At 37.4% G+C, this 26,685-nt stretch overlaps 1 protein-coding gene across 3 annotated transcripts in view; it reads left to right on the forward strand.

Annotated features, from left to right (window-relative positions):
* Nucleotides 1-15,187, forward strand: part of LOC115212840 (vacuolar protein sorting-associated protein 52 homolog) — a 32,372-nt gene extending 17,185 nt beyond the window's left edge. Inside the window, exons 11-20 of one of the 3 annotated variants that reach the window (XM_036506931.1) lie at nucleotides 1,274-1,331; nucleotides 2,678-2,811; nucleotides 3,888-4,049; nucleotides 5,899-6,017; nucleotides 7,271-7,394; nucleotides 8,422-8,625; nucleotides 9,508-9,682; nucleotides 11,604-11,722; nucleotides 14,605-14,788; nucleotides 14,819-15,187. In XM_036506931.1, the coding sequence (XP_036362824.1) occupies nucleotides 1,274-1,331; nucleotides 2,678-2,811; nucleotides 3,888-4,049; nucleotides 5,899-6,017; nucleotides 7,271-7,394; nucleotides 8,422-8,625; nucleotides 9,508-9,682; nucleotides 11,604-11,722; nucleotides 14,605-14,751 (1,242 nt within the window). In that variant the 3' untranslated portion in view covers nucleotides 14,752-14,788; nucleotides 14,819-15,187. Of the gene's footprint in view, nucleotides 1-1,273; nucleotides 1,332-2,677; nucleotides 2,812-3,887; nucleotides 4,050-5,898; nucleotides 6,018-7,270; nucleotides 7,395-8,421; nucleotides 8,626-9,507; nucleotides 9,683-11,603; nucleotides 11,723-14,604 lie in introns of all 3 variants that reach the window. The other 2 variants (XM_036506934.1, XM_036506926.1) reach the window with 2 other exon arrangements.
* The last annotated feature ends 11,498 nt before the right edge of the window (nucleotides 15,188-26,685 follow it).

Raw genomic sequence — 26,685 nt, forward strand, 5'->3', positions numbered from 1 at the left:
TACACTCACGGAGTGGTTGGCGTTAGGAAGGGCATCCAGCCATAGAAACACTGCCAGATTTGACTGGGCCTGATGAAGCCTTCTGGCTTCACAGACCCCAGTAGAAACGTCCAACCCATGCTAGCATGGAAAACGGACGCTAAACGATGATGATGATGATGATGATGATGTCATCATTATCATCATCATCATCGTTTAACATCCGCTTTCCATGCTAGCATGGGTTGGACAATTTGACTGAGGTCTGGCAAACCAGATGGCTGCACCAGGCCCCAATCTGATCTGGCAGGGTTTCCACAGCTGGATGCCCTTCCTAATGCCAACCACTCCGAGAGTGTAGTGGATGCTTTTATATACCACCGGCACGAGGGCCAGTCAGGCGATACTGGCAACGGCCATGCTCAAATGGTGCTTTTTATGAGCCACCTGCACAGGAGCCAGTCCAGCGGCACTGGCAACGACCACACTTGAATGTTTTTTCATGTGCCACCAGTACAAGTGCCAGTGTATAAAGTAATTATATTTTGTACTAGAAGTTAATTTCCATTTTTTTCATATCACTTATTTCTCTGATAACTTTTAGAAGAATCAACTAGTAGATACAGTAAAGCAGACTACAGCTGCAGAGAGTAAAACCAAGACTTCAACATTATTCTCCATCACTTTATCAAAATTGACTTTTTAAAGGTGCCTAATCTTTAAAGATCATTATCTTCTGGCCTCAGTGTTTTAATAAACATTTAACTCTTCAGCATTTAAACTGGCCAAATATGTAATATTTGTAGCTTCAAGATTTTAATGATGTCATTGTTTATTTTTAGAATGACACTGTAGGGTTACCCTACAGTGTCATTTTAAAAGTAAACAATCATATCATTGAAATAATGATGAGACAAGATAATACATGATAAATTTTTTAAAAAGTGTTTAAATAAGTATTATATTTGATAAATTAATTTGAATGCGAAAGGGTTAAATAACAAAGACTATAGATGATTATTGCATGTAATGACACTATTTGTAATGTGTGATGTAACAGGCAGTTTGTAGTGAACATCACTTAGCTTTTCTTATCTAGTTTACCCTCTCTGCTAATCCACAAGTCATATGATATTTTCAAGGGGAGGACTTCATTAGTGATCTCACTTGTAGAAGATGGGGAGGAAAAAACATGGTTTAGACTATTTTTAGAATTCCATTTTAGAAGGTATTTTGTGACCATATGACAGGTTAATATTTCTAACTGAATGTGTTGCTTACATTTCTTTTACAGTATGAAGAGCTTGCAGACAAAGATGACTTGATGGGAATTGAAGATACAGCAAAGAAAGATATCCTTAAATTTCAATATTTCTAAATTTTATATTCCTACATTCATTCACCAGGGTATTTGTCACTCCAGCTGGAGGGATCTCTCCCTTGATTCTTGTTAACACCATCATCATCATTTAGCATCTGCCTTCCATGCTGGCATGGGGTAAATGGTTTGATTGGAACTGGCAAGTTGAAGAGCTACATCAAGTTCCAGTCTAATTTGGCATAGTTTCTACAGCTGGATGCCCTTCCTATCGCCATCCACTCCAAGAGTGTAATGGGTGCTTTTTATGTGTCACCAGCATGGGTGCCAGTCATGTGACACCGGCATCAGCCACGACTATGATTTCACTTGGTTTGACGAGTCTTCTCAAGCACAGCATATCACCAAAGGTCTCAATCACTTGTCATTGCCTCTCTGAGGCCCAACATTTCAAACATCATGCTTCACCACCTCGTCCCATGTCTTCCTGGGCCTACCTCTTCCACAGGTTCTCTCCACAGTTAGAGATTGGCACTTCTTCACACAGCTGTCCTCATCTATACCCATCACATAGCCATACCAGTGCAGTTGCCTCTCTTACACACCCCATCTGATGCCTCTTATGTCCAACTTTTCTCTCAAGATGCTCACTCTGTCATACATGCACACTGACTTTGCACATCCAGTGAAGCATACTAGCTTCATTTTTTTCAAGTCAACGCATATCCTCAGCAGTTACAGCCCATGTTTCACTGCTGTGTTGCATAACTGTTCACACACAAGCATCATACAAATCTGCCTTTCACTTTGAGGGAGAGGTCTTTAGTTACCAACAGAGGTAGGAGCTCTCTGAATTTTCCCAGCCTGTTCTTATGCTAGCAACTACACTCTCAGAACGTCCCCCTCTGCTACTGACTTGGTCACCTAGATAATGGAAGCTATCAACTATTTATTAATGCTGGCATTTGTTTCAAGTATTTTCTATACTCACTACTTTAAGGTTTTGTTGGTGAGCTGGGTTTTTTTGTCTTTTAGGTACCTAGGTGAAATTTAATTTAGAATGTAAAGAATCAGAGTAAATATTACAGGGCTTCTGATCCAACATTTTTGCAATTTGTCTGTCCACCACTCTTGAATAGTAATTTTTTTATCAACCTTAAAAGGATAGAAGGTAAAGTTGACCTCAGCAAGATTTGCAGAGTAAGGATAAATATCACTAAGTGTTCTGTCCAACACTCTAACAACATTGCCAATTCACTGCCTTTTATGTTTTATATTAATTAATGTAATTAGTTTAAGATGTACCATATTCGAAAGTAAGTCATTTCACATTGTCATGTCACTGAAATATATTCAAAAATGACTCCTTAACGTTCACAAGGTTTTTCTCTTCAAAGCCTTCTTTAAAGAACAGATCCACGGTGTTCACTGTAGGAGATAGAGGGGAAGTACTAACTACTCAGCTTGAAGCTCCTGTTATTGTTCCACATGCTGCTCAGAAAAATGAAACCCGGGTATGTACCAGCTATAATTAATGTCTCCTTTCTTTGAATAGTTCTTGTTGACTATGGATATCCTACGAAGATAACTGATTGAATGCTTAAAACTCTTGAGATATCTTGTGACAACTGAAAATGTTTTGGTTGCTTGTCAGATGAGTTGTAGTGCATCTGAGCACTGTATACAGTAAGTTCATTCATTCATCAGGGTATTTGTCACTCCTGGAGGGATCCCTCTCTTGATTCTGGTTGACACTTTCTATTAGGGTTTAAAGGGTTAAATGTAATGTGGTTCCATTATAAAGACAATGAGATTTACCTGCTACTGGTCAAACAATTGCATAAAAGTTCTTTCTGTTTATACTCTGTGTCAGAATTGGTAATTTATTTCCATTACACAGAGTTATGATTGTAGTCAAAGAGCTGAGGAACAGATTATTTGCTTTATTGAAGCTACTTCAATTTAGATCCTATATATTACCTCTAACCCTTATACTTCAAATAAATAACATCATGGAGTTAATTCAGTTTAATTCACTCTTCACTTCTAAAAACTTTGATTTGTATTTTCATCATCATTAAGTATCCTTTTTTTTATTCTGTCATGGGTTGGGTGGTTCAATGTGAACTGATGAGCCAGAAAGCTGCACCAAGCTCCAACGTCTGCTCTGGCATAGTTTCTACTGCTGGATGTCCTTCATAGCAAGAACCACTTCACAGAGTGTACTGGGTGCTTTTTTTGTGGCACCTGCATTGGAGAAGCTTCCACATACCCACAAGACTTCACCAAGTACTGGTGAAGTTACCAAGACTCCTCAACTGAGTGGGGTATAGTATTGAGAGATATAAAAGTATGATACAAGGACAAGAGCTGGTGCCTTACTGAAGGGATGAATATATGATTTTCCTATCTGGAAAGAGAGGGAGAGAGAGATGTGAGGTCAAAGTACAGGGTGAATATGAGAAAGAGAGAAAAGGATAGAAGAATAGGAAAGGTGTACCTTCATTATTATTTGTTTTACAGTGTTTGTGTTTCTTGTCAAGAGAAATATATTTTATAACATTTCTATTTTTCTTTCCATCTTCTTTAGTATACATTTGAAAAACTGTTTCGCAGTCAGCACTACACGTTGATGGATAATTGTTGTCGAGAATATTTGTTTGTTGTGGACTTCTTCATGGTATCGGTTGGAAGTACAGCAGCTCAGGAACTTTTCAACAGCATCATGGGGAAAACACTATCAATGTTTTTGGTATGTAGCTAGTTTTCTCTTGCTTGATTTAATTTCTACACATTCAACATTTTCTTTATCTACATTTATGTTATATATGTACTAGTTACTTCACAAGCCAGCGAAGGTGCCTCTGTCTATTGCAATGAGTGAAGTGAAATTATTATCTGCCCATCTATGAAAAAGGACATTGATACATTGGATAATATAGTCCTAGATAGATTATGTCTAACAAAGACAATCATCATTGCTGGAACAGTTTTGATCATTGGGTAACGTTATCAGGTGTAGCTTAGAGCTAAACAATAATATTGTTTAGGTATTTAGTTTTTATATGTCCATTTTCTACATGTGATACAATTTCTATGGAAATAATTGACTTTAAATACTGCAGTCTGTCTGCCAAGAAAGATTTAAGACTTTCCAAATAAAATAATTCTATCGAAATATAGAAAGAACTGAAATGGTATGATATGTCTAAATGATGTGCTTGAGAAAAGAATTGCGCAAATCAGAAAAATATCTAGCTCCAAATTCAGCCTCTTATAACTGCCACTTCCGTCATTATTTTCACACCTGATTTTCCATGCTTGCAAGAGTTGGGTAGGTGCTCCCAAGTATAGTGTCATATCATTTGGGACATTCCTATGTCACCTCCTTTGCCCCTACATGGCCTTGCTTTTTGAGCCAAAAAATTAACTAACTAACAATACACGCACACACACCACACACACACACACACACACACACACACACACACACACACACACACACATTCCTGCAGCCCAATGTCACTGTCATCACTCTCTCTTTCCTGTCCTTCTCTGAGTATATAGGGAAGCTACCCTGTTGCTCCCCTATATACTTGTGTATTACCACTCACTACATTTCCCTTTCCCTCCCTCTCCCCCTTTGCATTCATGTGAACTCCCTGCTTGTACCCACTATCCAATTCTCTACCACTCCATTTACATTCACCTCCTTGTACCTTAGGAGTACACCCTAGATCATAACCACTATCTCTCTCTCTCACTGGGGTAGCCATGCTTCTCCTCTACAGCAAGACATCTGTTTCTGTCCCTCTATCATAGTTTAATCTCTCATCACTTGACACAAAGCCACCCCTCTCAGTTGAGGGATCATGGTCTTGGAAGTTACTCAGTCACCTTGCTAGTGCTGGTGCCACATCAAAAAGCACCTAGTAGAAACCATGTCAAAGCAGACAGTAAAACTTGGTACAGTCCTCTGGCTTGCCAGCTCCTGTCAAACTGTCCAACCCATGCTAGTGTGGAAGATGGATGTTAAATGATGATGATGATATATATACCAATGAATTAGCAACAAGTTCATCAAAAACAAATTCTCAATTTTATATTGCTTGATACCCACTAGATCCTGTGAAAACCACCAATCTTTGAATAGGTTTCATAAGATTTGGATTTTGGGATCTGGGCATAAAGATGAGAAATATGGGATAAATAAGTCATGATTAGAATTTTTGTTAGGGTGTGTAAAGAAGGAAAGAACCCTCATTAAAATTCTTAATCTGCAATTTTGATGAAATTCGAATCATAGCTATTCCAGTTTATTAGAGAAAATATAAAAGAAAAGTTTAGTTTTTCAATTCCATGTGACGGACAAAGCTGGGTATCTCTGCCAGTATTTAATATATCCTTCCTTTTTCTGAATCGGTAAAGTTTGATATGAGGGAGATTTAGTTGCCATTTCTGTGAGATTGAGTATGTAGAGAATTCATCCTACTTCCAATAAAAACAACAAAAATTGAAAAGTACTGTCTTATGTTTTAAATTTTTTAATTGATTATTTTTTGTTAATTGTAATTTTGAATTTATTTATTTTCTCTTTCCAGAAACATATGGAAGTTTACACAAATGATTGCTTTGATTCTATTGCCATCTTTCTCTGCATCCATATCATTAATCGCTATCGTACCATCATGCTTAAACGCAATGTACCTGCTCTGGAGAGGTTGGTTTCATTTTTACTTTATTTGTTGTCACATTACACATTCAACAAGTTGTCTTAATTTTGTAGCCTTCAACAGCACAAAAACACAATCATGAAATCAGTTCCTCATCTTGCAGTCAACAGCAAGCAATATGCAATTAATAATCTCAAAGTCATTACAAATGCTAGGACTTGCAATCTCTAATGAGCTTTTTATGGCAGCCTAATATAACATTTGTGGAAGCGCATGGCTTAGTGGTTAGGGTGTCAGCACCATGATCGTAAGATTGTGGTTTCGATTCCTGGACCAGACGACGCATTGTGTTCATGAGCAAAACACTTCATTTCATGTTGCTCCAGTCCACTCAGCTGGCAAAAAATGAGTAACGCTGCGATGGACTGGCGTCCTATCCAGCTGGGGAACATATACACCATAGAAACTGGGAAACCGGGCTCATGAACCTGGCTAGGCTTTAAAAAGGGTGCATTTAGTTATTTTTAATGTAACATTTAAAACGGCATTTCAAAAACTGGTTTTCCAATGCAAGGCCAGGAAATTCTTCATCTCCACTTGGTTTCTGGCCCTTCACAAAGCTCGAGTAAAACTCACAGTGGACTAGTGCTTTTATATCTGAGATGGTACTGCTGTTACATATATATATCCTAACCTGCATCCAAAAAGTAGCTAGGAATTCTAATTATATCATGGTCTTCATATACCAGAAGTTTATTTCTTTCTTTTCAGCTCTTGGCAATAGAGTTTTTTATTTTATTGAACCAATTTACCCATGCAAGTATGACTAATTGGATATAAAGCTAGAAATATAGTGCTAATATATATTTTATCACATTCTTCTGGGTTAGTAAATAACTACCTGTAATGTACTGGGGAAAGTGTGGTAAAATTGATCTTGGTAGAGTTTGAACTTGGTATAACAAGGTACTGAATTATTAACAGTAAAAATCTAGTCTAATATTACTCTAAATTCTACCTTTCTTCAATAATTATGCCCCAGGATCTCCACTCTTAGTTATTATTAATGAATTGTTCAGTGTTATATGATGTCTGACAACAAGAGGTATAACATATTGCTGGAATTAAAAACCAGATAAATAGAGAAGCTTGTCAAAGTAGATTTCCACAACTCAATATTAAATGAAAATGTTTTGTGTTTAACTACTTCACACCTTGTATAATATTTCATCAACAACTATATCAAAGACATTCTATATCATCATCATAATCATGGTCTTTGTCATCATTCTTATTGAAGGTACTGGCAAACACTTCAGGACATAATGTGGCCAAGATTCCAATATATACTTGAACTAAATATTCATAGTGTTAAAGAATGTGATCCCCAGAAACTTGGACAAATTGATATCCGGCCCCATTATGTAAGTTTTCATCTTCATTTTTGAAATTGTTTCTTTTATAATCAACTTGAAAGATAAATCATACTACCCTAACTGCGATATATACGAGGGATGCTAAAAAGTTCCTGGCTTTAAGGGTATTGCGAAAGGCCTGGTTGGAGGCCCAACATTTCAAGTTCTAACAACTCAATTTTGTATCCTTCAACAGCACAAAAACACAATCATGAAAACGGTTCCTCATCTTGCAGTCAACAGCAAGACGACTGTTGTTATCACTAGGCCTAACTCATCGTAAAGTCAATACCACCATGACTGATATCCAATCTACAGTGGAGAAGGCTAGCCACTGGATTTGGTTAAAAAGAGACAATGAGCGATGGCTAGAAGTATATTGAGTTCTTCATAACCAGCTGATCTAGCAAGCAGGGCCTCATATCAGTGAGGGGGGCCAGTGCGCATTGATGCCGTCGAGAGGTAGGCCCCGAAACAGCGCGCATTCTCTCCTGATGACCCCATACACTTGCTAGCTTCCGATATACGGAGCTTTTAACTGGTAGCACTTGCATGTGCAAGTTGTTTGCAAGACATCCAAGACTTAGAAAAACTGAAGGACCGTTGCAATAAGTTTGTGGATCAGAGAAGGGAATATGTGGAATAAAATCGTAATTAACTGATCCTCCTGTATTTTCTTTTACTCAAAGCCAGGAACTTTTCAGCACCACCTCACGTATACACATATATATATATATATATATATATATATTAGAGGAAAAAGGACAACAAAAACCAAAGTGGGATGAGTATCTCAAGTCATTTAGAATATTTAATTAGAGTAAGGTGAATTTGAGGTAAACAATTAATTATTGGATGTCTTACAGCTGTTTCTGGGATATCCCAAATGATAGGTTAGCAACTTCTTTTATATTTTCTGCAACTTAAACATTTTAACAATACTTTTTTAGGGGGACTTCAACTTTTTTTTTTTTACAAAAAGCAACCCCTAAGTTTTCAGTCTACATTATTTCATATTTTATCATTTTGTTTCTAGATCACACGTCGGTATGCTGAATTTTCAGCTGCCATCGTGGGCATCAACCAGTCATATCCCGATGAAAAGGTGCATCAGCTGTTAGGTCAGCTTCAAATTGAAGTAGAAAACTTTGTCCTGAAAATGGCAGCTGAATTTCCTCAGCGTAAGGAGCAGCTTGTATTCCTCATCAATAACTACGACATGATGCTTAATGTTATTATGGTAAGTGATTCTTAATACCCAAACTTTTGTAAAATCGAAATACAGAAGATATTCTTAAGTTTTATAAGACAACTGGGCTGACGGCTTGAAAGAAGAAATGGTTGACCTCTTTAAGATATTGTGAGCCGTATGGTAGGTAGCTTCACTAGTGCCATGAAAAAGTGTCCAGTAAAGTGGTTGATGTTAGGAAGAGCATCCAAACAAAGTAACCTTCCCAAAACAGACATTGGATCATGATGCAGTCTTTGGACTTGTTGGATTCTATCAAAGCATCCTATTGATGCCAACATGATAGATGGACGTTAAAAGATGGTGGTGATGATGATGCTTTGTCTATCATGATTCAGAAATATTTTTTTATAGCATTTCAAACACTAACACTCTTATTTGTTTTGTGTTCTTTTATTCTTTTCAATGGCTTTAGTAATTGAACTGATGTCATGCTGGGGCACTGCTTTCAAGCATGTAGTGAGTATAGTTGATTTAAACAGCCTCAGTACATGAAAGCATGAAAGACAAAGTAGACCTCATTGGTTTAGAACTTAGAACACAAAGAGACAAAACTGAATATTGTCAGCTATTTTGTCCACTCTCCTACTGATTCTGCCAATATACAGCCATCTCATAAAAACAGTTTAATCTTCAGAATAGAAGAATTCTCAGTTAGTTTCATCTCAAAAGATTAAATCTGCTTTATTGGGTAACTAATAATTGGAAAATTGTAAAAGCTATTTCCTCTCATCAATAATATGCAAAGAAAATTTGTGAAAGTTTTTGTACTGATGCTAATATATGTGAAAAAAAAAGGGGAGAGTTTAAAATCTGTTCTAACATTTTATTAATTATCCAAATGAACAAGCATGTTTTCTACCAATTTTATAGGAACGTACTGAGGATTCAAAAGAATGTGAAAGTTTCCAAGAGTTGCTCTCCGCTCGAACACAAGAGTTCATTGAAGAAGTTCTTGCACCTCATTTTGGTGGTATGGTTAGTTTTGTAAAAGAATGTGAAGTGATAATTGAAAAAGGAAACTTAGATGCCTTGAAGAATGAAGAAAGTTAGTACCTCCAACACTTTTTACCTATTATTTTGTATTCTTATTGTTTGTGTATGTATTGGATTGGCAACTAAGTTCCTGCCGTTTTTTTAAATTTAAATTTTTTAAAAGGTTTGATAAAAAATAATAACTAATTAATCAATAATGTATTCACCCTTGTTGTTTACAACTTCTTCCCAATGTTCAACAAGATTTTCAATACCCCGTTGGTAGAAATCACCCGATTTCAACTCGAAAAATTGATCCAACCAAGCTCTCAATTCTGCATCAGTATTGAACGAAACTTCACTCATAGCATTTGAAAGAGATCAAAAGAGGTGGAAATTCATTGGTTCTAAATCAGGAGAGTATGGTGGGTGTGGCAGCACTTTCCAGCCATGTGTTTGAATGGCTTCCTTGGTCATATTGGCAATATGAGGGTGGGCATTGTTGTGCAACAGAAGAACTCAATGCTGACGATTAGGTCTTTTCTCTTGAATAGCTGTGGTGAGTTGTTCCATCTGTTGAACATAGAGTTCTGCGTTGACTGTTTGGTTCCGTTCAAGCAATTTGTAATTCCAAGTCCCACCATATGCACAACATTGTTTTACGCGGATGAAGATCTTGCTTACCGAGGCTAAGCCATTTCCTACGCTGCTTCATACTGATGTACAGGCACCAATTTACATCGCCAGTAGTGATTCGGTAAAGAAATCGTTGCTTGTGTCCATGAGTTGAGCAGTGATGAGCAAGCAAACTAGCAGAGATTGTGGCTCATTGATTTTTGTTTTTGTCACTTAAAGCATGCGGAACCCATGCTCCTGAACCTTTCCCATTGAGTGAAGATGCTTCTCTATAGCAGTGTGGGAGCATTTCATTTTCTCTACCAGTTCCCTTGTTGTTTGATGAGAATTTTCGTGCAAAAGTTGGTTTAATCGCTCTTCATTGAACTCAACTGGACGGCCAGAACGAAGTGTGTCTTTGAGGTCAAAATTTCCATTTTTGAACTTGGCATACCAATCACAAGTGATTCTTTCAGCTATGGCACCCTCTCCATACACAGCACAAATGTTGCGAGCAGCTTTTTGTTCTAAAACCTTGATTAAAAGCAAAAACAAGGAGGTGTCAAAAATGCTCGTTTTTCTTAATTTGACATTCCATTTTAATGATCTGAAAATAAACAAAAATTAACTAAAATTAACTAGAAAAAAAAAGGCAAAATAGATTCCAAAATGATTCAAAAATAGAATTCTCATAAAAAATAGATTCCAAAATTTAAAAATGCAATAAATTAAAAAAAAACAGCAGGATCTTAGTTGCCAACCCAATATATATATGTGTATGTATATCTGTGTAATCCTGTGTTTGTGTTTGTCTATTTAGACTTAATGTTTCACAATGGAATTAGATTCAGTCAATACTTAGCTGGTGTAGGGAATGTCTGAGGTGTTTATTGCATGGATTCCTGGTTATTGAGGATAATTGTTGACTTGGTCATTTATGGCTGACACCATTATGGGTAGGAATACTTTATTGAAAAAGTAGAAGCTTACTTTCATTGAAATATGAGGAAATCCCAACCCCACTTCATGGACCCATAAATTTTCTGGGATATGTGGCGCATGATCCATATGGGCCTTGAAACTGCAGCACCCATAGCACCTCACTTAAGATGATACTGGAGTAGCCATTATGACTTTGGTAAATTCTACAGAATTTATCTTTCACCATTTTGAAGTCAATAAATAAATAGTACCTGTTATATTATGAAGAGCATAAATTCTAATCAAATAGAATCATTAAAAGTAATAAATTAGGTTTTGATAAAAGTTTCCACCAATTATTGAAGGATTTAGTTTAAATCAATATTTCTAGTATGAAATCAGTTAGGTAGCTGTAGATGTTTGAATAATGCATCCCTTTTGTTTCTTATTTGTTTCAGGACGAGTCCAGCAGATTGTTCGTGGGTTTAATTCTGATTGGAAGAAGGCAATTGAGATTATAAACCAAGATGTGATGCGTTCTTTCACCAACTTTAAGAATGGTACTCAAATATTGCAGGTAAATAAATACAACAGCTGAAATGCAGTTTACTTTTTGAATCTGTAGCTATTGTAATTTAAATAGCACTTGTGAGAGCCATGACATAAGCAAAGCAATTCCACTTGGAATAAAAGAAAACATTAGTAGACAGAATGTCCATGTGGACACCAGACTGGCTAATGCCTTGTGAGTGAATTTTGCAGACAGAAACTATGTGGAAACCTGTGGTGTATACATGTCTATCATCATCATCATCATCATCATCATCATTGTTTAACATCCGCTTTCCATGCTAGCATGGGTTGGATGATTTGACTGAGGGCCAGCGAACCAGATGGCTGCACCAGGCTTCAATCTTGATCTGGCAGAGTTTCTACAGCTGGACGCCCTTCCTAACACCAACCACTCCAAGAGTGTAGTGGGAGCTTTTACATGCACCAGCACGAGGGCCAGTCAGGCAGTACTGGCAACGACCTCACTTGAATCTTTTTACACATGCCACCGGCACAGGTGCCAGTAAGGCGATGCTGGTAACAATCACGTTCAAATGGTGCCTCTTACGCGCCACCGGCACGGAGGCCAGTTAGCCGCTCTATATAAATATATATGCATGTCTTAGTGCTTGTTCAGCATGACCATCAATTGACAGTGGGTGTTAGTTTGCTTATGTACTTGTAACATAGCAGCTCAGAAAAAGCAGACTACTAGAATACGTACTAGACTTTAAAAAATAGTAAGTACTGGGCTGATTTGTTTGACTAAACTCTTCAAGGCAATGCTCCAGTATGGATGCAACCCAATGACTGAAAGATAAATGCAGTCATTCTTTTGTTTTTGTTTTCTTCAGTTTTATTTATTTATTTATGGAACTTTATTTAACCCTTTCATTACTGTATTTATTTTGAGATGTTCAGTGTTTCTTTCAATTACTTTAAATATAACTAAGAATTTAGTAAAATAACTTAGTTATCATTAATCTAGTGTTAGGAACATAAATTGTGACTTAGGTTTGCTGGAAGATTTTAATTCAAAACTTATGAAAACAAGACATTTGTACTCAGAGTCAGAGCCGGGTTGGTAACGAAAGGGTTAAATGAATTCTGTAAGACCTGAAGAGAATTAGAAGCTTCAGAATTGAAGAGCTACTGCTAAATGTGCCTCAGTAAGATTGCTTTTTGTGTGATTTAAGCACTTTTACGACTAGGTTCTTCAATTCTTTTAGATTATCTATTTTATTTTATATTGCAATTTATAAACAATAGTGTCATTGGTTACAAGTTTCCAATGATCTAATCATTGGTTCACTGCACTTCTGACAAGAGTAACATCACACACTCTCTCTTCCCCCACTATTCCATTCATGCTGTTTTTCTATTCAACTTCCTTAGCAGAAATCAACATGTGACTATCTATTACTGTCTCTCTGTATAACTCCTATCTTTATTATCATCTAACCTCTATTATTCTGTTTCTCCCATCATATACACACTTCCTTTCCGTCATCCTCTTGCCCTGGCTCTCTCTCTTTACTTTTCTGTTTACCCTTTCAATCATGTTTCCTTGGATGACTGGGGAACACACAAAGAAGACTTCAGTCTTTCCATAATAAAATACACCCAATATACTCTGTTTGGTGTTAAAAGGGACATCCAGTTGTTGAGACCCCACTGAAAATGAAATGTGGAAGTGAGACATGGTCTTCTGACTGTCCAAGAGAATAGTGACTCAAAATATTAACAGACTGGAAGTATGACAACTCCTCTAACCCATGCTAGCATGGAAAACAAACATAAAATAACGATGATACTATGATTTAACACAGTTTATATCAAACAAATTCCACTCACAAAGTATTGGTCAACCCAAGACTGTAGTAGGACACGTGTCCAAAGGGTTATGCAATGGAATGAGATCAAACCCAGGCCCCATCTGGTTACAGTGAGAAATCTGAAACCAAATAACTATGCCTGTAGCCCAGAGGCATGGCCAAGTTCTTAAGTTAAGAATAGTGAGCATATAAAAGGCACTGCGATACTTGCCAAACAATTTTTAACTCCTTTCTCAATTGTTGAACAGGTGCTAATTTTGAAAAATGTGCTCGATGGGAGTAAACATTCCCTTTGTTCCCCTATTAGGAGTCGCTGTGTGGTAAATAGCTTGCTCACCAACCACATGGTTCCGGGTTCAGTCCCACTGCATGGCATCTTGGGCAAGTGTCTTCTGCTATAGCCCCGGGCCGACCAATGCCTTGTGAGTGGATTTGGTAGACGGAAACTGAAAGAAGCCTGTCGTATATATGTATATATATATGTGTGTTTGTGTGTCTGTGTTTGTCCCCCTAGCATTGCTTGACAACCGATGCTGGTGTGTTTACGTCCCTGTCACTTAGCGGTTCGGCAAAAGAGACCGATAGAATAAGTACTGGGCTTACAAAAGAATAAGTCCCAGGGTTGAGTTGCTCGATTAAAGGTGGTGCTGCAGCATGGCCGCAGTCAAATGACTGAAACAAGTAAAAGAGTAAAGAGTATTAGTTATGCCACTACTATAGCCAAAGGCTGTAATTATGTCATTGTTTTATAATAAATACACACAACACACTGGCTGGCTTCTTCAGTTTCTGCCTACCATTTTGATTTACCAGTTGTTGGTTGACATATGGTTATAAATTAGAACATTAGCCAACAACATCCATATAGTGGGACTGACCTCTATCAGCATGGTTCCAAGGTAACCTTCTTAGCCACACAGCCAAGCTTATATAGATTTTTAAATGCCTAGTAAGTGACAGATGCATGGTTTGAATCATATTAATAGGTCTGCTACTCTTTTAGATTCCAGGCCAGTGCTTATAATGTCTGTATCATTTTGATTTTCATATTTTCATTTTTTGTTATTTTCAGGGTGCTCTCACACAGCTGGTCCAATATTATCATCGTTTCCAGAAGGTTTTAAGCCAAGGCCCACTGCGTAATTTACAGATCCGCAATGAACTTATCAATATTCATCATGTTATGGTTGAAGTAAAAAAGCACAAGCCAACATTCTAATGACATTCCACTAGTGTTATCATTATCATCATCATCGTTATTATTATTATTATTATTATTATTATTATTATTATTATTATTATTCCATATTTGACAAGAAGACATAAAACAATATTGTTGGGTATACTTGTTCAGTATAGAAACCTGTCTGCTGGCTTTCTACCAGATATATTGTTATCATTGGAATAAAAGCTGTTTACTTGTTGTAATTACCCAATACTTAAAGGACGTTGCCCACACTGATACACTGTTTGTACACACACATGTATGATGCAAGCACACCATTCTCTTAAATCTTCACCAGTTGTTTCCTTTATTTCTTTTTTAATAAGTTTATTCTAATTTTGTTATTTTCTCGCTTGGGTTTTCATCTTTTTTCAGTTGAGGGTAAATCAAACATGCATCAGTCATTAACTGGCCATTTAAATTTTTTTGTTATACATATATATATATATATATATATATATATATATATATGTATATATATTGATGATATATATCTATCTATATATATGATTTTGATTTTGATTTTTCCAGTTTCAGCTAATGAGCTGTGGCCATGCTGAGGCACCGCCATTGCTGGGGCACCGCCATATATATATATATATATATATTATATATATATATGGAGTAACTTTACATTAAGGAGTGCAATCTACAGTTTCCTGTAAGACAGACTCCATCATAGTTCCAGCAGACAAAATGGAAAAGGTGTTGCTCTGAAGCATGGTGAAAGAACAGCGACTCACAGGGTTCTTACTTGTGAACAACCATCTATGCTCTGATGGTGGTGAGCAGGGATATAGTCTGGTGGCCAAGAATGCCATCCAATTAAAAATTAATAAATTTTTATTACATTCTTTCCTATGGGAATTAACAAAGTTATATATTGTTTCTCTTCCTTAGTTCTCCTTCCCTACACCCATAGCCAGCCCTTAAAATGGGCTGGGATGTAAATTTAAGACAGTTACCAAAAATAAACTATTTCCATCTTTTTAATATCCTCATGAATACATATACGCTTTTAGAAAGTACACCTCTACAAACACTGACAATAATAATAATAATAATAATAATTATAATGGTGATGAAGATAATAATTTCTAATTTAGCCACAAGACCAGCAATATAAGGAAGAGTTTGCCAATTAAATCAACAAAAGTTGGTTGAAGGTACTGGCAGCTTGGGTGACCACCCAAGTGCTTGGGAGCACCACATCTTCATTTTTGGATTTATGAAATAAAAGAGATAAAATGAATATAATAAACTAAACTGTTTTATTCTTGTATTTAATAAACTGTAATGAACACTTTATTCCTACATTTGCAGGTTTTACTCCTTATGGAAGTTAATTGGGTGACCACTCTTTCAGGTGGTTGATGTTAGTAAGGGCATCCAGCTATAAAAACTGTCCCAAAACAGCTCCTAGCTAGCTCTTGCCAAACCTTCCAACCCATGCCAACATGGAAGTCAGACATTAAATGTTGATGATGATGATATATATATGTATGTATGTATACACACACACACACACACATTGGTATTAGAGAGGGCATCCAGCCATAGAAACCATGTCAAAACAAACAATTGGAGTGTGACTAGCTCCTATCACACTGTCCAGTCTATGGCAACATGGAAAACGGACATTAAGCAATGATGATGATTATATATATATATACACACATTTGGGCCGACCAAAGCCTTGTGAGTGGATTTGGTGAATGGAAACTAAAAGAAGTGCATTGTGTGTGTGTGTGTGTCTATGTATATATACACGTATGTATATGGATATTGCATTTTCACATGATTTCACCTTTGTGGTTATTTTCTCTGGGGTTGCCCAAAAGCTATGGTCTACAAACATTGACCAATGAATGATTTGATGGCTGCTATACACCAACCAATTGTGGAAATACTACCTGAAATGAAACACTCTGCATCGCATCACTTGATGTTATTGTTATTAAAATATTTTTTTGAATAACATTCACCTTGAACTTTTTTGTTAAGTAAAATGTGTGGCAGTTGTTTTTTTCCACACCCTGTACAAATACTATAATCCTCAGAGAGGAGGGTTGACATAGAGTCAATCAAAGAACCCTGCTGATCAAGGACTAAGTTACCTACAAAACACAAGTGCCCATGTTGCCCAACGTATGGGAGCATACTGAGAGTAGGCTCATTCATATGGGTCATACTAACCACACTCACTAACCTCTCTACAACTTTACTGAAGGGTTGTACCTCCTTCTCCACCGACACTTTCCGCTGTATAAAAGAAGAAATGTGACCTAGTTTTCTTTTGTAATTTCCATGTTGTGGGCGTAAAGAGTATTTCAATGGTGTTATTTTAATAATAAAAAAAGGTACTGTCATACAAATATATAACTGCTCTATCTCTGTGCTTATGCACTGCCAAAGGTGCACAGACACATACACAAACATGTATTCACAAACACATACACATATTTGAGTCACTTTGCAACTTCTGCCAATTAAAGGAAAAAAATATATATGTATACTTGTATATGTAGAATCATCATCATCGTTTAATGTCTGTTTTCCATGCTGGCATGGGTTAGACGGTTTGACTGAGGGCTGGCAAGCCAGAAGGTTGCACCAGGCTCCAGTCTGATCTGGCAGTGTTTCTACAGCTGGATGCCCTTCCTAACACCAACCACTCCGAGAGTGTAGTGGGTGCTTTTACGTACCACCGACACAAGGGCCACTTTTTACTTGTTTCAGTCATTAGACTGCAGCTAAATTGGGGGACTGCTTTGAAGGATTTAATCAATCTAGTATATATGTTTTATTTTTCAAGCTCAGTACTTATTCTACCAATCTCTTAGGCTGAACTGTTAAGTTACTGTAGTATAAACAAACAACACCAGTCATATATAGTATACAGGCTACTGACCACTAAGAATTATTTCTCTCCTGGCTCTCTCTCACACACACACACATATATATATATACACATATATATATATACACGTGTGTGTGTGTGTGTGTATATATATATATTGTGTCATCCCATAAATAATGTAGTTTTTTATACTTCTTTTTTTTCAAAATTATGATAAACAAAGTTCTTTTTTAATTTAAAATATACTCTTCTTCATTTTCTACAATGCTCTTCCATCTATCTGGTAGACTTGCAAGGCTCCTCTTCCAAAATTCACTTGTGTGTGATGAAAAATACTCCTCCAGTGCTGTTATGATCTCGTCTACAGAATTCATATTTTTTCCGTCCAAATAATTTTGAAGACTGCAGACTAAATGATAATCAGATTTAGCAATATTCAGTGAATATGATGGGGGGGGCATTGTTTCCCATTCAAACTACTCCAGCCTCTGGAATGTCATCCTTGCTGTATGTGGCTGAGCATTATCCTGATGGAAGAACACCTTTCTTCTTGAAACTAAAGATGGTCGTTTTTCTTCTAGTGCTGAGTTAAGCTGCTCACAGTAGATCTATTTCTTGTCACCAGAGAACCTATTTCTTGCCACCATTCACTATTCAGTCCAAAAGAGGTTCATTCATGAGATGTGACAGCAAAGAAGAGTACACATTCAACACTCTGCAAGCAATTAGGCTTGTAAAGTTTGTGAGGAACCCATTGACCCAATTTGCTGACTTTTCTGATGACATGCAGGTGTTGTATGACCAAATTCAAGCTTCTCTGCTAGTTCCTCAACAGTTACAATAGAATTTTGTTCCACCAGGGTTTGCAGGATGTCCTCGTCGAGCTCTACAGATCTTCCAGGACAAGGGTCATGTTCTAGGCTGCAGTTTCTGGAACCACTGTTGACACTGGCTTATGCTTATTGTCTGATCCCCATATACTGCATTAATATTCCTCATACTTTCTGTTGTGTTGTTACCTTTATTGAATTCATAAAGCAAAATATGCTGAATATGCTCCATTGTCACTTATATTATAGCTTTGAAAAAAATAACTTAAAATCGAACTGCACTGTTCAAAACTTGCACTAAGTCTAAGGACAAGGCAGGATTACTACCTGCTTTGATAGCAAGTTGATGCAGGTTGTTTATCCCACACCCCTCTGTCATTTAGTTCATGCAATGCAACTGAAAAAACTGCATTATTTATGGAATGACACAATATGTAATGTAATGTAATGTAAATGTAATGCAATGTAGTGTAGTGTAGTGTAGTGTAGTGTATACACACACTCACACAGGTACACAACACATTTATATGTATACATAAACGGCATAAAATAAGAGGTCAATGTTTGTGTGTTGAGAATAAGAACTAGTTTCAATTCTTATCTACTTAGAGAAAGTCTGAATATCACAAAATCCTACAATTCTTGTACTACTTAGAGAAAGTCTGAATATCACAAAATCCTAGTTTCCATGCTTCTTCATCTTTAATGCCTTATCAAATATAAACCTATTCATTAATTGTCATTTTAAAGTACCGCTCAATCATGAAAGTGTTTTTAATCCAGCCAATTGAAGAGAAAAACGATAAATATAAGTCCTAAGTTGGTTTAACATTTTATTACAGGGATTATGGTAAAGAATAGATGAATCATATGAAATTATTTTTTTAATATCTTAGTCAGAGGTGAAAGGGTACAGTAATACCAATAACCCAGTTCAAGACTTTTATAACTGGTAGAAGGAAGGGAATAACTTAATCCTTATATAACTTATAAAATGCTTTGAGCTCTCATGAGATGTCTGGTATCTATGCCATCAAGATGTACTTGGGGCTCATTCTTCATTGTACAGTTTTGGACTCTTAGAGGAGAATGCTTTCTGCACATGCACTTGGAGAAGGCCAGCCTTGTTAGCTGAAATCTTTTATTGCCAGAGGTTTTGAAGTTTATTAAAAGGACTCAAGACTAGTCTCTTGCATGTCAGGAAGTCTTTCTTATAATTCTATATTTTAGAGAGGAGGAATTCTGTACATAATTTACATTGGACAGATATGTGTCCTCATCTTGTTTGTTGTTACCACACTGTTTTGGCTGATTTACTCTCCTGGTGAGCTGGCAGAATTGTTAGCATGCCGGGCAAAATGCTTTGTGGTAATTCGTCCACCGCTGCATTCTGAGTTCAAATTCTGCCGAGGTCGACTTTGCCTTTCATCCTTTTGGAGTCGATTAAATAAGTACCAGTTACGCACTGGGGTCGATATAATCGACTTAATCCGTTTGTCTGTCCTCGTTTGTCCCCTCTGTGTTTAGCCCCTTGTGGGTAGTAAAGAAATACATATTTTATTACAGGGATTTTGGTAAAGAATAGATGAATCATATGAAATTATTTTTTAATGCCTTAGTCAGAGGTGAAAGGGTACAGTAACAGCAATAACCCACTTCAAGACTTTTATAATTGGTGTCCTGGTAGAATTTTGAACCCAACCTGGGGTCTCATTCCTAAGGTATTATTTTGTTGATGTTATTGTTGTTATGTTGTTATTTATTCAAGGCACTGCCTGGAATTGAACTCACTATCTTTCTTATTTCTTTACTGCCCACAAGGGGCTACACACAGAGGGGACAAACGGATTAAGTCGATTATATCGACCTCAGTGCGTAACTGGTACTTAAATTATCGACCCTGAAAGGATGAAAGACAAAGTTGACCTCAGCGGAATTTGAACTCAGAACATAGTGGCAGATGAAATACCGCTAAGCATTCTTTCTTATTGTCAGTAACATAGCATCCAAGCTTCTTGAGATCTGTGCAATTATTGGAACAAATTGGCAGGTGGGTTTCATCTTTATTGATGATCATGTTTTCTGTTTCTATGTCTTGGGAAACAAACTGATTTTGGCTCCCGTATTCACATGAATACTTGCACATCACCCATTTCACCTCCATAACTGTGTGCTGATTACATGGTATCCCCCAAAAAATGTTTTGTTTGTGGCAGCATTAACTTGTATCCAAGAAGTTAATCTGTAGTGAGTGATTGAACCTCTTCATCCTGCTAGTGCCTGAGGTGACTGTTCAGGTCAAAGGTGGAATAGAGGGGCCTGGGGGCATTTATCACAGGAGAGGGTTGGCGAGGAAGTATCAGTTGCACTTTGCATCTTTGGCGTCTGATTTTTGCCTCTTGATATCTATTATTTTCTATCTTATCCATTCCCTCAATGATGATATGCTGTCACTTTGGGCTATCCTTGAAAGAAGTCCATTGTATATGTGTGTGTGTGTGTGTGTGTGTTTGTTCCCCATCACTGCTTGACAACTGGTGATGTTGTGTTTACTTCTCTGTAACTTAGCAGTTTGGCAAAAAAGCTGGTCTTGGAAATGGAATTTGGAGTGCTCTGCATGGTCTGGGGCCTGAGGCCAAAATAAAAAGTTTAGATTGCTAATAAAGCTAATATAAAGGAAGCTACCTTTCTGTATCTTCTGTACAGTCCTTACATGAAGGTAACACCTTCAGTGATAGATGTCCTAGTGACTCAATGGTTTACAGATCATTACATACTACTGCTTTAAATCATAGTTAAATGTCTCCTTCTATACTGACAACTGTCATTTATAGAAAAGATATAAAATTCTCACGCTTGAGAAAATATTTGTATTGTGGTATAAAATATAAATTTACTGCAGTGCAATAAAAGAAGAAAAAAAATTCAAAAGAACAAATACAATGATCACTGCATTGAAATGTCATTTTGTTACCTGATGTTGGAAGAAAGAAAAGCTGATAATTTCATTTCAAAAGTTCCCTAACCAGTTCTAGTGACCTACATTTTTTGAAATTCTCAAGAACAACTTTACGTATGTTATATAATGTATGTGAAATATATTTACTTATTTGTAATTTTATAGGTATTTCTAAAGCATATTTCTAATGTAAATATCAGCAAGTCTTTATGGCTACACAAAAAAATATAAGTTTATAATATTATATTCATAGTGCCTTTACCAAATACATTTTTTATATACAAGAGTTATGTAGTTAATTGTCTCTAAATTAATACATTACATATCCTTTGTCTTATCACTGTCCCTGAAATGAATCTCTCAGTTAGGTGATTCTATCACTGACAATGAAATTTGTAACCAATGAAGTAACTAAAAACCCACATGAAAAAAAAAGTGTTTGTCTAAAGACCAAGCCAGTATCTAATAGAAACTATTGCATAAGGTGGTGAGCTGGCAGAAACGATAGCATGCCGGGCGAAATGCGTAGCTGTATTTCGTCTGTCGTTACGTTCTGAGTTCAAATTCCGCTGAGGACGATTTTGCCTTTCATCCTTTCGGGGTCGATAAATTAAGTACCAGTTTCGCACTGGGGGCAATATAATCGACTTAATCTGTTTCTGTCCTTGTTTGTCCTCTCTGTGTGTAGCCCCTTGTGGGTAGTAAAGAAATAGGTATTTTGTCTGCCGCTACGTTCTGTGTTCAAATTCTGCCGAGGTCGACTTTACCTTTCATCCTTTCGGGGTTGATTAAATAAGTACCAGTTACGCACTGGGGTTGATATAATAGACTTAATCCATTTGTCTGTCCCTGTTTGTCCCTTCTGTGTGTAGCCCCTTGTGGGCAGTAAAGAAATAAGAAACTATTGCCATAGAAAAAAAAAATAATAAAATTCAAAATCATAAAACCTCAGCATTGAAATATCATTCTTTCATTTGTCCTCTTCATTGTCATCGTCATTTAATGTTCTCTTTCCATGTTGACATAAGTTGGACAGTTTCACAGACGCTGGCAAGTCAGAAGATTGCACCAAACTCTACTGTTTGCTTTGGCATGGATTCTAGAACTGGATGCCCTTTCAAGTGTCAACCACTTTACCGAGTGACTGGCTCCTTTTTACATGGCACCAGTAGCAATGGGGAGTAGTATTGAGGGAGGTGGATTTATGCCTGGTGATGAGAAAACATGCTGGTTGTGTAATGTTAGTCTGAAGGAACAATATTACATCATTACAAGTTCTTATAGAACTTTGCATATAATACCAAAATGGTTCTTTACGCTTGCTTAGCATGAAATAATAGACAAATCTCCCTTAGATTATACCTAAAAGGAGAGGGACACATTATTGATAACTTAGTCCTAGTTATTCCTAAAACGACAGAATAATAACAGCTAGAATGCTTTTGGTCATAGAGTCTCTGAACAACAACTAAAGTATTCCTGTACAAGCATGGCTGTGTGGTTAAGAAGTTCACTTTGCAGCCATATTGTTTTGAGTTCAACCCCATTGCACGGCACATTGGGCAAGTATCTTTTACCATGGCCACAGGTTGCTCAATGTCTTGCGAGTGAATTTGGTAGATGGAAACTGTGTAGAAGCCCATCATATGTACATATATATACGTGTGTGTGTGTGTGTATATATATTTATATATCATCATCATCATCATCATCATCGTTTAGCGTCCGTTTTCCATGCTAGCATGGGTTGGACGATATATATATATATATATATACACATCGTTATTTAATGTCTGTTGTTCATGCTGGCATGGGTTGGACAGTTTGAGCAGGGATGGCAAGCTGGGAGGCTGAACCAGACTCCAGTCTGATTTGGTATGGATTCTATGGCTGGATGCCCTTCCTAACGTCAACCACTTCAAGAGTGTAATGAGCACTTTTATGTGTCACTGGCACAGGTGCCATTTGCATAGGTGCAGGCATGGCTGTGTGGTAAGAAGCTTGCTTTTCAAACATGAAAATTGTCTGCTGTCCCCAACCAAAGAAAAACAGTGGGGACGATACTTATAATTGTCTCAGCTGATAATTTATTCTACAGCAACAACAGCAGATCATTTAAACTCCACAAGTCAGCAATGCTTAGTCACTGAACGTGGATCACATAGGATGATTTTGTTACTCTGTGCACATTTCAGACAAGTCCAGCTGATAGCACTTCTGTACCTATTTCTTTACTACCCACAAGGGGCTAGACACAGAGAGGACAAACAAGGACAGACAAATGGATTAAGTCGATTATATCGACCCCAGTGCATAACTGGTACTTATTTAATTGACCCTGAAAGGATGAAAGGCAAAGTCGACCTCGGTGGAATTTGAACTCAGAACATAGCAGCAGACGAAATACCGCTAAGCATTTTGCTCGGCGTGCTAACGTTTCTGCCAGCTCACCGCCCTGATTTCTGTACCTGTAGAGTTTACCACAATACTTGGCCCAGAGTTTCTAAAAATTATCCATAATTCCTGGCCAGAAAACCCTAGGGAGTAGAGTAGCTGTTACATCTAGCGTTTCCCTGAGAATGTCATTGCTCCTCCCTACTGTTATTCCTCTATAGAATGTTAATGTGAATGTTCCATTAGATGCACTGTCTGTTGGTTAGAGAACTGTGAATGTCTCACAATGTTTTGTTACATTTCAAATGTTAGGAACCCAATCTTTGTCTTTACTTGACTCAGGCTGGCAGAAACTCAAAAAAACATGAGCTGTGATAAAATGTACCTATTTCTTTATTACCCACAAGAGGCTAAACACAGAGGACAAACAAGGACAGACAAATGGATTAAGTCAATTATATCGACTCCAGTGCGCAACTTGGCCTTAATTTATCGACCCCGAAAGGATGAAAGAAGTCGACCTCGGCGGAATTTGAACTCAGAACGTAATGGCAGACAAAACACCTATTTCTTTACTACCCAAAAGGGGCTAAACACAGAGAGGACAAACAAGGACAGACAAACAGATTAGGTCGATTATATCAACCCCAGTGCGTGACTGGTCCTTAATTTATCGACCCCGAAAGGATGAAAGGCAAAGTCGACCGTGGCAGAATTTGAACTCAGAACATAACGGCAGACGAAATACCGCTAAGCATTTCGCCCGGTGTGCTAACGTTTCTGCCAGCTCGTCACCTTGTGATAAAATGTACCTGAATAACAATGACCACATGTTCATTGTGTGGGAATATCTGCTGATGCTGTATCTCCTCAGTTGATGTCTGTGCACCATCAACAGCCCCATCATGGTAGCCCTCCCTCTAGTACAAAAGGTGTTGGTTGCAGATGGACCAATGAATACACAACATGTATTACTAAAGATTTCGTTTTTATATTATCTGACAAAGTAAGGTTAGCTTTAGTGTGACCACCTTCTTCCATTTCCAAATTACTGGTTATATCTACATAGAATACACAGGCCTGACTGTATAAATGAAATGAAATGGTTGGTGTATGAAACAGTGACAAGGTCAAATCGACTTCAACTGGTGTACCTTCTTTCTTCTTCTTTTCTTTTCTCTCCAAACAACTGACAATAGCTAAACAGAAAACACAGACATGACAATTAAATGAAATGGTTGCTATTAGAAACTCAGTTTTCAATTCAGCCTAACATGAACTCTCCTCAATTACTAATTCTAAACTAGTACATGTGTATTGTTGTGGTTGTGGTAACAGTGGTGGTGGTGGCAGTGGTAATGGTGGCAGTGGTGGTGGTGGCGGTGGCAGTGGTAATAGTGGCAGTGGCAGCAGTGGTGGCAGTGGTGATAGTAGTGGTGGTGTTGTGCGTGTGATTTTGTGTGTGTGTGTGTGTGTACAATGAGCATGGGGTTTTTGCACAGTTTCTGACACCAAATTTCATTCACAAGGCATTGGTCAATCTGAAGCAATGTATTCAGTGACGTGCAGCCAAGAGAACACCCTCCATTAGGCATTTGCCATATTCTGAACGCCTTACTTCCCTGGGCATGGATACATTGAAATCCGACTTCTGGCAGCTGACTTGGCAGACACCCATAAAATTATTAACTCTGAGCACCTTTTCAAACTCCACCTGTCTAACAGCCGTGGACATGTTTACAAAGTCAGAAAACAGCACACCTCCCATGACTTTCGGAAACATTTTTCACACTAAGAGTTGCAGAAGTATGGAACAAACTGCCAGCATCAGTTGTTAGCTGTCGGAGCACTGCATCCTTCAAAACTTCCATGCTTCCTGAGATTCGCCAACACTACACCTGATTTTCTCCCCTCCATACATACGCAAGCATGCATCTGACTCATACACTGTTCACTTCCCAGATATTTGTACATTACTGCATATGCTTTTGACAAGTTGTGGTGCACCTGAGCACTGCATACAATAATTTCATTATTATACCTGGTAATGGAATTGACACTAGACCCACTCAGTTGCAAATTGAAATTCATAACCACACGGACTTATCTACATCCATAAAATAATATAAAAATTAAAAAAAATTTCATTAAAAAAAATTCATAAAAATTTTCAATGGCGGTGCCCCAACATGGCCACAGCTCATGAGCTGAAAGTAGATGAAATAAAGTAAAAAATTTAAATTAGGTTTCCATTTGTTCACTCTTTAATTAATACTGAGAAAGTAATTTTTTCCCAATATGTCACAGAATGCAATGTAACCAAACTGGATTCCTTGTTTTAAATATTCTACTAAGTATTGTAATAAAATTGCTGTCTTCCATACATATAGACTTGTCCTTTCAGGTGCCGGCGCCACTTAAAAAGAACCCATGTTGGTGTTGTCTAAACGCACCTGTGACAGAGACATGCAAAAAGCACCCTGCTCACTCTGTTAAGCAGTTGGCATTAGGAAGGGTATCCAGTCGTAGAAAACATGTCACAAGAGACAGTTGGAGCTCAGACAGCTCCCTGCTAATCAGCTCCATGTCAAAACATCCATGGAGACTGGATGTTAAACGATGAAGATGATGATGACGATGGTAGAATTGCTACCACATTGGGTAAGATGTTTAGCAGCATTTCATCTATCTTTGCATTCTGAATTCAAATTCTACCAAAGTCGACTTTGCCTTTTATCCTCTCAGTGCCAATGAAATAACTACTAGTTGAACACTGGGGTCGATGTAATCAGCGTAAACCTTTACCCCAAACTTTCTGGTCTGGTGCCAAAATTTGAAACCAATATTAATTATGAAGATAAGGCAGCAAGTTGACAGAACTGTTA

Source organism: Octopus sinensis, linkage group LG1 (genome assembly GCF_006345805.1).
Source record: "Octopus sinensis linkage group LG1, ASM634580v1, whole genome shotgun sequence".
NCBI classification, from domain to species: Eukaryota; Metazoa; Mollusca; class Cephalopoda; order Octopoda; family Octopodidae; genus Octopus; species Octopus sinensis.